This window comes from Falco rusticolus, chromosome 2, assembly GCF_015220075.1.
Source record: "Falco rusticolus isolate bFalRus1 chromosome 2, bFalRus1.pri, whole genome shotgun sequence".
Classification (NCBI taxonomy): Eukaryota; Metazoa; Chordata; class Aves; order Falconiformes; family Falconidae; genus Falco; species Falco rusticolus.
In genome coordinates this window covers 17,473,158-17,488,919 of record NC_051188.1, presented here as the reverse complement: position 1 = coordinate 17,488,919, position 15,762 = coordinate 17,473,158, and the positions used below count along the sequence as shown (strand labels likewise).

Here is a 15,762-nt window from a genome sequence, read left to right as displayed (position 1 = left end):
AACACTAGTATTTTCCTTGCTATAAAGTGCAACTAGTTGGTAAAACCATTGTTCATTGACCCTGTGAGTATATTCATAGGCAGGTTAAACATTTTTTTACAACAATGTACTTTGGGAAGTGATGAACACAGATTCCCCCCTGCTTCTATGTAATTCAGTAGGAAGAGCCTGAAAGGCTTTAGCAGGGGTATAAGCATACACTTACGCAGTGACTAAACTGATTTTTATGCTAGAGGCATATTTTGTATTACTTTTGAGGGGAAAAATCACAGTTCAGATATTCATAAAATGTTGTATTGAGCACGTTTTAGCTAACCACTTTTGCAGGGGTGTTTTTTTAAGATATGTTGAAATAAAGCAAGAAGGGTTCTTTTATACCGTATGCCTTCAAGCACTTGAATTTAATGTATTGTGTGCTTTAGACTGGTGTGCTCACTTGCCAAAGTAAGTATGTATGCCATTTTTTTATGTGAAGATATATATATCTTTATATGTTCTGTATTGAACTGTTACATGTATCAATGGTGTGTGCATCCGAGCGTAAGCCAAGCCCTCTTACTTGCTCTTACGGTTTTGTCCTTTCCAGTGCTAATAATCCTTGATGTTCCTTGATGTTTTGGCCCACTCAGAAAAGTGCAGTGTATTTAAACCCAAGACAGTGCAGTCTGGGAAACATTAGCTAACATCTGCAGATATTCTAGGCTTTTCAGTGGATTTGTATTTCAGTTGATATTGCAGGGTAGCAACTCTTAAGTAATAGTCTTTCCCAACCTTTGGTTTAATGTTTCTCTTATCTCACTAGAGTTGCTTGCTTTGCTGTATTTCAGAAGTAGAGGTCTGGGGGCCGTGGTGAGAGGGAGAAGACAAAAAGTTATTAATTCAGAGTTGCCTGTCACTCTGCAAAGTAAAGTCCCGAATCAGTCATGGTACAGTGATGTATTCACAGAGTTCTAGCTGTTTCATCGGTTGTTTTAGGCGTGGTGGTGCTAGTGTGTTCTTGTCACAGCATGGAGCAGCTTATTTGGGAGGGAAAATCCAGGCCACAAGGGCCACCTTTGGAGAGCTTAAATACCTGGTTAAGATATATATTTGGCCAAGTTTCTTAGACTTTTATTTTGATTCCTACTGTGCAAGATGACAGAAGGGTGGGGAGAAGGACAGCTCAATTTCTAGTCCTTTTGCATCAAAAACCTGGTAGTGACTTGTTTTCCATCTGTTTTACTTCAGTACTTGCTGATGCTTATGAATATGTGTAGTTGCTTATGCTTGTTTAATTCACCAACTCTCCAATTAAGATAGGGAATCTTAAACCTTTAGATGAGATTAACCTTTTAGTTATGTTGTTTGTACATCTAAGCGTTGTTAATTGAAAAAAAAAATCAGTGCAAAAAAGATAACCTGTGAATTATGTGAGTCGTAGATTTATGGTACCTGTAGTCTGAGGCTCATACAGTTTTAGTGATTTCTTGGTTTATGCTATGGAAATGGTATAGGGAGAATACAAAAATGTTCACTCTTAAAGAGCAGTTTTCAAGCTCTTGAGATATTTTCAGAAACATTCACCTGTCACAGTCAGATCTTTTGTGCATTTGAAAATGAACCTGAATGTGTCTCAGAAATCATGCCATGTACTATGCATGGTAATTTCATTCAGCATCTACATTGTGAGCTGTAGGATGATGCTCTTGCATATCTTGGATGCAAATTCCAACTGCCAAGGGTCAGGGAGCAGCTAGAGCAGGCTGCTCCATAGGAAGGCAAGTCAAGGGTAGAAGGTGATGGGCAAGGCAAGTGGGGGAAGTCACCTCACTGGCAAGGCACAGTCCCATGGTACCCAAGCCAGGAGAAGGGATCAGGTCCCATGAGAGTAGACTGGGTCATCCATGGCCCAGTGATGGCCAGACAAGTCTACGGTGATGACTTAGGTTCAAGGTCAAGTCAGCAAGTCAGGGCCAAGATCTGCCAGGTACATAGCTGGGCACAGGCAACCCTGAAACAGCTCAGGCAAGGAGCAGAAGTGAGGGCCTGAGCTTAATTGCAGCTCCTGAGTGATGAGGGGCCAGGCCATGCTTCTCGTAGCTCTTTTTTCCCCAGCTTTTTTTGCTACATCTGATCCCACCTTACAGCTGCAGCATGTCAGAGCTGCCCACCCGCACGGGCGGCCAGAGCATCAGCAGGCAGGAGAGGTTGCAGAGCCTGCTGGGCATGTGCCAGGCCCTGGCACTGGAGCTAGCAGAGTCGTAACTTGAAATACACTTTGAGTAGGTGCAACACCTACCTAATCCCTATGAAGGGGAAGGGGCCAGATGTATGAAGTACTACATTTTGTTAACTTCCATATAATAAAGTTGGTGGTTATAGCCATGGCTTTCTTTTGAGGCAACATTAATATTTTCCTTAAAGGTGAAGCATGCCTAGTGGAAATGTCTTTTTTTTTTTTTTTTTTTTAACGCTGTGTAATTGGAAGGAGTAGTGAAAGGATAATAGTAGCTATAGTCAGAACAAGGCAACACATTACCTTCTTAGAAATCACAAGCTTGGGATCTACTGTTAAAGCCATATTGTTTTATGGAGTATCAGAGTTATGAAATTGAATGTAGTTTTAATTTCAACTGTAAAATTACACAGTATTTATTAAAACTGTGTTTGTAGTGTTAATTATAATGCATATTTCACAGTAATTTTCTAGACTTTCTATGTTTGTGTCATAGGAAGTATAGTTCATATTAAATTTTAGAATACTACAGAATTTTCCTAGTATGATTGCTACTGTTATCCACGTTATTATGAGTATATTATGAATATAATATGATCATGAAATAATACAAAATATTATATCTGAAAGCTTTGGAAAGTTAATTCAAATTATACTTTTTTTTTTTTAAACAGATGTTTCGAAATGCGTTGGTGAAAATGTTTGAAGCTAAAGACTTGGACTGTGTGTTCCTAGAAACAAACATGAGTACGAAGAAACGGTATCACATGGTATATGAATGCATTCCTCTTCCAAAAGAAGTAGGGGATATGGCTCCAATCTACTTTAAGGTTCGTGAAAATGATTTTTCTCAGGTCATTTCAATGTATGTATCATAATTAATCTATTTCTGGAAAATCTCTTTTGATATTCAAATACTAGTTTTGAAAAGGTGGATTCTTTGATCCTACTACTTGATTGATTCTTTGATCATATTCCTTGATCTTAAAACAAGCCCTGTGAGGTAGTTCTGTTCTTCAAGTAGTCAATGGAAGAGCTGTATGTCACTGTGCAGTTGTCTCAAGTCTGACTGCACTGAGAAATACTGGAGGAAGAAGAGAGAACTGTAGTTTCTTGAAGTTCTGTAAGGATTGCAGTACTTCTTCCTTAAGTCCTGTAGTATGAACTTAAAACACCATGCATGTGCTTGGCAAGCATAAAATGAGAAAATAATATCAGCTGTTTTAAGAAATACAGATATACAACGTTTCATCCCCATTTTATTTCAGTAAGCCTAATACAGTAAGCACTTTTCTCGTCTCTTTCCCCTGACCCTGTAAGGAAGGGCTCATTTAAGCTTTTGCTTTGAAACGAGGCCTTTCAGCTTTCAGCAACTGGATTATAATTTGGCTTTTATAAGTAAATTATTTGATTTGTTCTTTGTTCTTTCTGGAAATAATGTGATTGTTTTTTGATGAAGTGGAGCAGTCAATACAATGAACAGCAATGCAGTAACTTTTACCACTTTTCAAACTATTCACCTGGCTGATGTTATTGCTATGCTTCAGGTGCTGGTAAAATGTTGTATTTTGTCTGAATACTAAAGGAAGGACAACATACAAGATTTAATGCAAAGTCATTTGCTTAAAACTTTCTTTCAGAAGTTTCCACTATTGAAATACACAGCTAATGAAATTTAAAACTATATACTATATATAAAACACTATACCCACTTCCAAACTATGGAGGATACAGGCAGCTTTAAAGTTTTTCAAGGGCAATCAGCCTTCTAAGCTGGTTCTCCTCTTTGTTTTTAAAAAAGAAAAAAAAAAGCTAATATATTGTAATGAATTTATAAGAGGTTTTTTATGAGCTTAGTAAAGAGATAATGTGACCTTTTAGTTAAAACTAATTAGAGATAATTTGTATCTGGAAAAAGTTAATTAAAAAAAAAACAACCCAAACCAAAACAAACCCTGAATCAAAACAAAAAAACCCCACCCAGGATTAAGTGATTTTGAAGATATTACATGATGTCTTTATAGGTAGTTGTGGAAATCAGAAAGATTGCCAAAAATAATGTTACTTTGTTAAGAAAGAATTGGTACTTGCAGTGCGCTGTCCTTCACTACATTGAAAAGTTAGTTCTTTGTTTGCTTTTTGAAGGACTATTTTCACATCTAGATAAAATGATTTTACAGAAAGCTATAATGGAGTCTGATGAAGAGTGGTCCATGAACAAGAAGTTAATTGATCTTTCTTCAAAAGATGTTCGGAAATCTGTAAGTAACGAGATCTATTGAACACTGAATTTCTCAGCAAATTTTTCTCATATTTTTTTCATTATTAACTGTTTCAAAGAGAGAAGAAAAGGAACACAATTAGATTAGTGCATCAGGAGACAGCATTGGTATGATGAGAATTAAGAATCTGAACTCCTAACTGACATTAGGGAAAAGATTCCCATTTATTTCAACAATTGGTTAACTGAGCCACAAGCATTGGTTGAGACCAAAGCTGGCACTCTGAGGACATGTACCAGCATAATTTTCTTCATTAACTTTAAGAATTAAGGTAGACCAAAGATTTTCAGATTACTGTCCTGGAAAAAATTGCTGTGTCTATTTCTTTGACCTAGATCAGCATTTTGTGTTCCTAAGTTTATGAAGCAAAAATGTAAATAGCATTATTAAGTGTTTTTTTCTAAAACAAGGGACCAGAACTCCTATCTGTCTCCTGGATATTAAACTGAAATGTCTTTGTATATGCAAATCGTAAAGGAATAATACTGAAACTGTTAGGTTTGAAGATTGTTCCATCTTTTTACTATTAAAGTGAAAGATATGTAGTATATAGACTTTACCACAAGTAGTTTACTGTGTGGACTGCTGTGACAAAAATGAACTCCATCCCTGCCAGACCTGATACATTGCTACAGACAAGTAAGATAAACCTGACGTTTTCCTTAAGGTGTCACCTGCTGACCCATTTTTTCCTTATTTAATGATTTGATATTTTTTTTAGTTCATTTAGCGTTTTTATGTTTCTTGCTATGCTATATTGCCCCTCTGTGTTAAATCTTAATTATTTTTAGAGGGAATTTTCAAGCAACACATGGAACATGCTCTGTGAAAATTGTGCAGTTATTTGGACTGTACCAGAGGAAATGGTTATGAGTTTGAGGCTTTGTAAACTTATCTGCACAGGAACACCCCCAACAACCAAAAGAGTGGAAAATAACTTGTTGTAGTGAAACAGCAGAAATTATTGGCAGTACTGTAGCAATAAATAAATCCCACTTCTCTGTCAGACTGAAGGCTGTTTTGCTGTGGCACTATAACCAGCGTCTCCTCTGTAGGCTGACTGAATTATAAAATTATCTGATTCAGCAAGTTAATGATAACTCCCAGTCGTGTAGTGGGGTTTTCTGGTAGTGTGTTCTCCATAGAGGTGTTTCCCCTTCCCCCTGAGTGCTAATGTTTCCACTGGTAAATATTTCCTGTTATCACACAATACTTTATCTTTAATTAATGCAACTTGCTGGTGGTTGTCTTAACATTTCTACTCAACCCATGTAATACAGAGATGCGGAGTCGGGAAGGTATTTGCTCAGCGTGCATGCTGCTGCCTGGTCCCTTCCCATCTCTTACCTGGTGCTGCAGCAGTGGCCTCTGGAGGTTCTGCCACCCAGTAACCACCTTTTCAGGTTTTGGTTTCTTTTTGTCTAGTAGTTGAGTGTTATTCTTTCCCCTTAACCATTTGGTTTACTGTTTCTTTCTCTGTTGCAATTTTACACTACACATACTTAGTCTGAGAGGTGGTTTAAAAGAAAATGTGATGCTGTCAACTAAAACTACTTTAAAATTCATTAAGTTTTAGGGTGGTTAACTAAATGCCTATGGTCTGTTAAATGTCTGAAAATGTGTGTTTATGTGTATAGGTTCCTAAAGGATTACCATACTTTTCTGTGGACTTTGGCCTTCAAGGAGGATTTGCTCATGTCATTGAAGATCAGCACAAGTTCCCTCATTACTTTGGAAAGGTATTGTAATGTAAAAGATCAATTTACCAATTATACTCTGTTCTGTAAAATTTAAGTAATTAAAATAGCTGCTGCCAGAACAGTCACTCTGTACCTTATCCCAGTTTGGTAGCTGGCTTTTCTTGGTGAGCCATCTTCACTTGCCTTGTTTAATAAAGGAATAGTTAATTTCTTCCCTGGTTGATACTCAGTGATTCTAGATCCATGTTTCTTTTGAATTCGTAGAAACTCTAGTTATTTGACATAATCTAAGAGATGGGAAATACTTGCATCTATTTAAGCATTTTCACAGCTGTAGTACTCTCATACAGGTGGACTGATTTCTGCTTGTATAAATTTGGGTGCATCCACACACACTCAGAGATAACTCCTTGTAAAATACTTGTATGGTTAAATTACTCCATGTGGTATATAGTATATACAGGAAGAGCTGCAATAAATCCCTCCTTTCTTTATTATGTCACAACAATCATTTATTGAAAAGGTCAATATTGCAAAAACATTAAGAGTGACTGGGGAGGAATTTAACTTACTCCAGAAGGACTTAAGAGCAAAGTGGGCAGCTTTCTTTTTTTCTGAACTTTTCTTAGTCACAAATGTACTAACGTATTGACAGTCTTGCAATGTTAGGATATTTATGCAGTGCGTTGCTGTGCTGTGCTTTAAGAGTTTTACTGAGACAACCATCTAACAACTATAGTTCTAATTTTTGAATTGATATGTTTTTCAGAATTTCAAGTTTTAATTTACTTGGAGAAAACAGTGACAAATAATGTCATTATTTGAAAATACGTATTTCTTTATGGTGCAATAGTATTAAGTAATATGGTAGTTTTGCATTTATTGTTATCTGCCTTTCTTCTACCTACAAAGGAAATTATTGGTGGCATGCTGGACCTGGAACCACAGCTCTGGAGAAGAGGAATCAGACAGAACTTTGAGGGTCAGAGGAAGAAGGTGTTGCAGTTTGCACAGTGGTGGAAACCATATGACTTTACAAAAAAGAAAGAATGAGTACATCCCTGCAGTCAAGGACTATATAAGCCATAAATTATATTAAAGGGTATTTCATATGTTAAGAATAACACCAGTGTGTTATGTATTGCTAATCTATTTTAAAACCAAGGATATTGTTTATTTGCTGGTTACCTGTTTCTGGCTTGGACACTGTGGATCACCTGAACCTGCGAGCCTGACAAACCAGAAGTGTACAGTGGTTTTAGTTTTTCATGTTTTAGATGAGCCAAAAGGACAATATCCATGTGGCCATTGGAGTTCTTCAAAATGTACCTTCTGCTTTTGGAAGTTTTTATGATCTTTGAGGCAACTGATATTTTTATTACTGTATTTAGCATAGAGCCAGTGCTTAATTGCCGTGGTGACTTTTTGTAGAAAATGGTGTACGTTTTAAGAACATTTGATTAACACAAATACATTGTTGCAGAAGGTAACTGTATGGAAAATAATTTTCTGATTTTGAGTCCTTGTGTTCTTTAAGTTGAGTCATTGCAGTAACACAAACATTCACATAGGTTGTGATTGATAAACCTGCTGTTTCCTCCCTGCACAAGAATGAATGCAATTTTTTGTGCGTTTTGTACCTACTTCTTTCAATATGAAGTAGTCTTCCAGCTGACCTGTTGCACAAAGGATGGTGAGACAAACCATAGCTGATGCCAAGTGACAGCTTTAATGGTAACAGTTGCTTTTGATGACAACAGGAAAAAAAAAAAAGAGAGAGAGAGGAGGGTGGAAGAACATTAAGGGAAAACACTTTGTGGTGGCCAGCAAAGAAGAAAATCATCGGAGATCTCCCCAGGTGATCACCCCTGGGCATCACCTCTAGTGTGGCAGGTGGTCCACCATAATACTTTTCCCATAATAACTGTATATAGTTTTCACTGGGACCTGCTCAAACTCCCTGCTGGTTGTTCCTGCTTGGTATGCTGTTAGTGTTGGTTGGCACACGCTGATCAGAGGTAAGAGTTGCATCTTGATATTTGAGCTTTGTGTGTGGATGTCACTGGGAAATGCCTGTGGGCTTACTGTCTTCAGTGTTACTCACTAGGCTTTTGTTTTTTCTTTTGTGTAAAATTTACAAAATGGGGGTAGGAAAGCGTGAAGAGGGGGGAAAAAGGATGATTCTTGCATTACTGTCAATCACTTTCCATGGGAAACCTGACATAGCAGGCTCGGGCTTCGCAGGTGCAGAGCTGGGAGATCAGGACAAGGAGAGAAGGACACTGATGAAAACATTGCCATATAATCCTCCCAGTGCGTAAGGCAAAGGGTGCAGACTGGCAAAAAAAAAAAGACTGCAGTGCTACAGAGAAAGGCTCCAAATAGCAAGTGGAAGGCCCTTAGCACAGGAGAGGTTAAGGCAGTGTGTAGGTCTCTCAACAAGCTTCCTGTTCTTTGTGGAACCATTGCCCTGTACAGCTCCGCTAACTGTTGTGAACCACTCAGATTAAAAAATGGATCACTAAATATTACAGGGTTGAATAAGTGTTCTATAAGGTGGTCTTCTGCAACTTTTCTGAAGAGCTAGTACTTTTTTTTTCTCCCCCTACCCCATTTTGTCAAATAAGTCTGGTAGAGATAGAAATCTACCGTGCTGTGAATTGTTTTCTGTAGGATCTTTGTAAATGTGTCACTGCAAGAGAAATAACTTAAAAATAAGATGTCGTGGTAATTTTAGTGATTTTATGTTTTTCACCAGCAAGCCATGGATAAAAGGGCCAGTTCTACTGTTCTCCAATAAGTTTTGATCTTCCTTAGGCAGCTGGGGAGATTACAGAGCAAATAGGACATGAAATAGTAGCTGCTAGTAGTTGCTTAGAATGTGATGATGCTGAAGCAAATTTAGGTAAGTGCAGTGTTTGATAGTGTAAAGCGTGACTAAAATTGTTTTCTTGGAAAGTGTATGTTGCCTCCAGTCTCAGCTTTCCCCCTGGATGATAGCTGGGAAGTGGCAGAGGTGACTGTCTTTAAAGTCCACAGAAAAGTCTTTATCCAATGCTGTGCTGGAAGTGCAATTTTTCTAAATAGTATCACTTCTCTCAAAATTCGTGTTTCTCAAGGGAAGCACTGTGTTTCACAAAACCTATCTAACTTTTACATAGAAAAGGCCTCTGACTCATGATCTGTACATACTGTATTATTCTGGTTTCAGCAAAACCTGTGATATTCTTTGGACCAGAAAGGACTCTGAAATGCAAAGTAAGAGTAACAATCTCAAGCTGGTGATAAAGGAAAATGTGTCTGTGTCTTACTCTATTAGAAGTTTTCAGAATGGGAGATTCTGCTTACCACATACACTGAGAATAGTATCTTACTCTAGCTGGCCACAGACCAGACACGTATATCTTCAGGTTAAGCTGTTCCTCTTCATAAATATTTCTAAATATTCATGAGGTCACAAGATTGAACACAGCTTGTTAGGGCACTTACACTGAAGGGATGGTATGCTTAGACTTCAGTCCTTACTCTTATAAATATTAAAATACTTTAAATAGACCTTCATCCAGAAGAGTGCCCAATACCTAAATTCTTTGGCAGTAAGAGGTGGAAAATGTAAATTCAGGTGCCTTTAGGAAGAATAGGGATCAAAAGCTGCATTTCTTACATTGCTGTAAATGTGTTCCTACGTACTCTTTCGTATACCCAGGAAGGAAAAGGGACTTCTCTCCAAGTGAATCCAAGTGTGTGATTTAACAGGTGTTAGAATATATCCATGTCCTGCCCAAGATTCTTACATGTAATATGTGTTGCTACTCTTCTGCTCGCTGCCTGGCATAAAATGCAGTGTTTCCCTGCTATCAAGTCAGCTTTTCCCAGCTTGGAGTACTCCCCTCCGTTGTGTTTCCTTGCTATGCTGAAGAAATTGTGTCCTCTTGCCTGCATTCCAGGTCTTTCAGCAGTTCCAGGGAACGTGTGCTGCACCAGCTGCTCGATCAGGCCCTGGGTGAGGGCTGAGCAGGAGCTCGCGCTGCAGAGCTTTCTATTCAATTATGTTTGTCACTAGGTTCTCTGGAGAGAACCAGGATGGATGCTGTAGGCAAACAGATCATCTGCCTGGGGCCTTGGTACCTTGAAGATTCCCAGACTGGGTCTGTCTTGGGGCAAATGAGCTAAACAGGCTCCTGTAAGATGTCTCACTTTATTCTTTGCTTTTTCTCAGCCTGTACTATTCAACCTGATATTCCCCAGGCCCATGCGGTTGCTGTAGAAAAACTGCCTGAAGCACGAGGTGGTTGTCTTCCCGTTAAGGGCCTGCATTTTGAGGTTGTTCCTTTTGCTCAATTTGAAGGAAAACACCATGAATTTTTACTATACCATTAGCTACAAAATGTGCAAAAGCTGCCATGGTATCGTTATGCTTACCATCAGCAGTGGATCACTGATGTCAAGGTGATTGCCTGAAGTCATCTGTTGATGTAAACTGAGGTAATGTAAAATGAGGCTGATGTAAGCTGAGATGACCTCAGCTAAAATGGAAAGCAAGGCTTTCTGTTAATTGCTGGTGTTGCTTCCAGATATGTGGTTCTCATCTATGTGCATATTCCACTTGCTTTTCCCTTCTTTTGTGTTTTCCTTTGGAGTAAGACTGCGGGATGTTGCATTTAGTGCAGTTTGGGTGTGATTTTGCTTTGCACTTGTTAAAATACCTGGAAGAGAACAGTTTGGTTTTTTGTTGCTTTTCTAGAAAATCAGTATAGCAACACTCAATCTTAGCTCTATTTGGGCTGATTTTTTTCTCAGTAGGTTCATGAATCCAAACAGTAAGTTATTCCCAAAGTCATAAATGAAATGTGATTTAGTGGGATTTTACATACTGAGTTCAACCAACTTGTTTTAAATTTCATATGAGTTCTGATTAGAAAATAACATGTTAAAATTAATAGTAACTGTGATGGCAAGAGATCACAAATCTCCTGCAGTCTATGAAAGATGAAACATTTTGATGGGTCCCTTAAGGGTTCTGTCTGCGGTCAAAATTTCTTCAGTATTTCCTGTCTTCTGCATCTGTATTTTTATCATTAAAGCATGTTTTCTCTTTCTAATTCCAGCTGGGCTGCTAGGTGAAAAGATGTGGCGACACAGGCTGCTATGCTCTTGCTTTAAGTGTAGCTGTTTTGGAAATAAGATCCTTAATACCTAGTTAGAAGTGCCATTTTTAGCCCTCACAAATCAAGACAATCTAATTCAGTATGAAGGAACTGACTTTAGAAATCCAAGCTTGCTAACATTATAATTCTCATGCACATATTGATGTAGCTGTGTGGTAACATTACTTTTCTAGATGTTGCATTTGTGTCGTTAAAAGTGAAAAGGAAGGGTAATAGGCTGCCTTCAGGAAAGTCATGCTGCTACACCCTTTACAGGGAAGCTGGTGTAACTTTTACCTCCCAAGTTAAGAACCATTGGAAGTTGGTTATAAAAGAATATTTAAGCTATCCTTGGGTCCTAGATTTCAAAGCTAATAATACAATTCCAGGATTGTTCTAGGGAAATCTTTGGAAGAGAATTGTCCCTCATTGCAGAAGTTGATGATTTTGGAGTTCTAAACACTGTATCGTGCTTGGTGATCTATCTCACACAACTGACCTGCTACCTCTGTTTATTCTGATACTTATCATAAAAGTGTCTGTGAAGTACTAGAACAATATTTTAAAAGGACAGCATCATTGCAGGACATCTTTAACTAATACAAGCATTGCTACCCTCCCAGGTGTGGCCTAAGCACTGTACACAGAGAGCCCAGAGGCACATCATACAACATAAAATGAGTTTTGGTTATGTTAGAGGAAGCATAGTCTGAGCTCTTGACACGTGGGTAGGTGCAAAAAGTTCATTCCCCAGTGCACAAGCTGCATGTGCCTTTGTACGTGTGGTCTGAGGGCAGCTGCTGGCCTGACATGGCTCTGATGAACTTGCTTTAACTTCTTTCTTGGAACTGAAAAATCCATCAATTAATTCTTTCTAAATTTTTAGCTTTTGTAAAGCAAGTACCCTAGAGCATACATGCAGTAAAAATTAATTTAGCGGAAAACACAAGCATAATTAACCTTTTAGAGTAAAGTTGAAGGCATTCTTCATGGACCAGTGTCCTTCTGGGAAGTATTTTTCTTCAATATTTTCTGGTTTGATTTCTGGTCATTGATGTACAACTACTGGCCGCACGTCGATTTGGAATGATAGGTATGTACACTTTGGTCTTGAGACAAGGTGAGATGACTTTGTAAGTCTCTTACCTCTTTCCGCTGATATTTTATGTGAAAATGGCTTGGAGCAGCACTTTTAAGACAAGATATGAACAGCTAACAGAGCTGACATTTATTTAATGTGGTGTAAATACACAGTTATCACTGTACGGCTTCCCCATTGCTGTTGTCACAGGTTTGCAAGGCTTCATTTGGGGATGCCAAGTGTTCTCTCATGTCTCTAGCTGCTTTTTAAAGCCATCTCCAGGTGTGTGCTTTGTAGTTGTTGGAAAGCATTACAGCTCTTCCAGCTCTTCCAACATTCTCCCTTTTAGTGCAGAACAGCTCTTTGAATGTTTGATCCTGGTTCAGTAGGTCCAAGAACTTGCCTGTGAGGTGGAAGAAGACAACTGACAGTAACAGTGTCTTCATAGATGATGGCATCTTCAACTGGAACCAAGTATGTAGGCTCTTAGTTTAGAGTTAACATGGGCAAATTCAGTCAGAGATGACGACCTTGTGCTTTTTCAGTCCTTTTCTTTCCTGGCTGCTATTGCAGGACTTAGGTTTTCATCGTCTTAATCCAGGCTGCTCTTTCATTGGGTAGATTGTCTTAGTGATACCTGCTAAGACAGAAAATATTTGCTAGGACCGGCAGGTTTAGCCAGTGAGCCAATAAGAGTGATCAGTCTGTACTAAAATATTGGGTCTTTGCCTGAATCACCATCTCTCATGGTTGACACTGAGCATTTGCTACTATTACCTAGTAAAAAAGGTACAAACCCTGGCATGCCCACTGTTTTTAGAGTGGTAGCAGCATTCCGGTTCTCCATGTGACTGTGTGTATTAGGATGTGTGTTGATTACATTTAGGGAACAGCTGCTGAGACTTAATATGATTTCACTAGTCTTACACTGGGCTTTACATCATTAAAAATGTCAGAATATGTCCCTTATCAAGCGGAGGAGGTAGTTTGAATTTAATTTTAAAAAAAAATTAATAATAATTAAAAAAAAAAAAACAATAAAAAACCAGAAAGGAATTACAACTTTACTTGTTTATGTACTTATTCTGCTAACACTGGATTTAGTATTAAGTAAACCTTAAGCCTTTCATAAGTGGTTTTTGGCATCCATAGAATTGGAGGAGGAGGAGAGGAAATAATTTTTATTTAGTTGTTCCCAAGACAAGATCAGGTATATTAGTGGTATTACGAGATCAGTTTTCTCTATGAAGACCTCTGAGGAGGGAAAATCCACAGCCTTCCTGAACAACCTTTTCCAGTATTCACTCTTTTCAGCATGAAATGTTTTTCTTCTTACTCTTTAATCTGAATTGTCCACAATTCAGGTCCAGTATTTATTGTCTTGTCTGTTATGGAACTGTGAAATGTTACTTCATTCTTCGGAGGTTCCTTTTACATGTTTGAATACTGCAATTAAGTTGTCTTTCTGCATTGTAGTCTTCAGATTAAACTGTGCATATTGTTTCAGTGTTTTCATGTAGGTTATTCTTTCTGTTCTTCTTATCATTCTTTTGTTCTCTGGAGTCTCTCTGGTTCATAAAGACGTGATGGAAGGTCTCGAGAGTGGATACATTATCTCAGGGAGGTGTTATCAGTGTGTCTGATATGAAAGGGTTACTGCTGTTCTTGGTGGAATATCCTCCTATTCATTTCCCCCTACCCGATGCAGTGTTTGCTTTTTTCACAAAAGTGATATTATAAAGCCCACGGCTCCCTGCAATCTTCAGATCCTCTCCTGTTTCCAAGTAAATTGTTTGCTATTATAGCTGGATATTTTTTGCCCAAGTCTATGTTCTTACTCTTATCTTTTTTGTCTTTGTTTCCTTCTCATAGATCATATTTTTCCATTTTGCTGAGATGATTTTGAATTCTACTTCTGCTTTTAAATGATTTTTTATTTATTTACAGCCCCTTGAGTCATCTACAAAATTAAACAGCAACACTTTATTGTGGCAACTAGAAATTAATGCCACATCCATGCGTACCCTGCAATATTTGTGTTCATCTGTTTCCCTGCTATCACTTTTATTGTTGCTGATGGACTTGCCGCAACTTCTGATACCATTATTCTTGCTATGGATGTGGGTGCTGTGGGTGTCGTAAGTAGCAAAAGCAATAGGAGGGGTGGCTTTAGAAGAATCAAAACCCAGTATCATCTGGGAAAGGTGAAGGGGAAATGAACTCCAGGATTATATTCTGTGGTGAAAAAATGGGATGCAAATCAGACATTCCTGTGATACCATTCACAGTCAGGTCATCTGCCTGGCTATGTCCCCTCCCAACCTCTTGCACATCCCCAGTCTAATCACTGGGAGGGACAGAGGGAGAAGCAGGGAAGGCCTTGATGCTGTGCAAACACAGCTCAGCAACGGTAGAAACATTAGTGTGTTACCAGCGTTGTTTTGGTCAGAAATCTAAAACACTGCACCATATGAGCTGCTATGAAGAAAACTAAAAATCTCCATCCCAGCCAAAACCAACACATAGAGGAGAAGAATGAGTGTTAGGTTCTGCTCAGACTCGAACGCAGTTTGGCTGTCTGGTCATGATATAGGATCAGATGATTTTCTCCCTTTAAAAACTGTCACTACTTTTCAGCAGGTTTGGGATGTGCTAGATTCTCTATTGTAGACTTAAGTGAGGGCCCCTTTGCTGCAAAGCAACATTTCTTCTATATCCATCTATTGCTGTTTGTGAATATTCTTGAAATGGTAAGAAATCTTTTTTACCCACTGCCGCTGGGATTCAGCAGAATGTTAAATCACTTTTATGTGTCCACCTCTGAGCTGTGTGTCTTAAGTTCACATAATACTCAGTTTTGGCTTAGTCAATAAAGTTAATGGAGCCTTGGAGAGTGATTCCTCTTCCACTACTGTAGGTGGCCTGATGGGTTAACTGAACCATTCCCCAGGCTCTAGTGACTGTTGGTAAGGGAGCAATACCTACTATTATTACTTTTATTATGCAAAAGCAGTCTCAATCTGGCCAAGAGAAGCACTTGATGGAGGTGTAGCCATCAGTGTGGCTATCCTGGTATAGCATTTGTCTTTGTTCCACATCGATGTGAGGATTCTTTCAAATGTTGCAAGGTACCTTTATGTTGAAATAGGGGTTTTACAGTCAGAAATTAAAGGTTTATTTTGCTTGGGTTTCTGTCTGTCTAATCAGAAGTGATCAGAGCACTGGCCCTTGCATCTGTCAGCAAAGAAACCCTTGGTCGGAATCAATGTATTTCAGTGAAATGGCTCAGCTTTATTAAACAACTCAATGAATTAAACTTTGTGGCTGATGTTCTCAG

The 15,762-nt window shown here is 38.5% G+C and overlaps 1 protein-coding gene across 1 annotated transcript in view; it reads left to right on the top strand.

Annotated features, from left to right (window-relative positions):
* CWF19L2 (CWF19 like cell cycle control factor 2) overlaps window positions 1–7,970 on the top strand; it is an 84,583-nt gene extending 76,613 nt beyond the window's left edge. Inside the window, exons 15-18 of the mRNA XM_037377157.1 lie at window positions 2,890–3,045; window positions 4,396–4,476; window positions 6,135–6,236; window positions 7,110–7,970. Coding sequence (XP_037233054.1) covers window positions 2,890–3,045; window positions 4,396–4,476; window positions 6,135–6,236; window positions 7,110–7,250 — 480 coding nt within the window. The 3' untranslated portion in view covers window positions 7,251–7,970. The remainder of the gene's footprint in view (window positions 1–2,889; window positions 3,046–4,395; window positions 4,477–6,134; window positions 6,237–7,109) is intronic.
* Window positions 7,971–15,762: the final 7,792 nt, after the last annotated feature.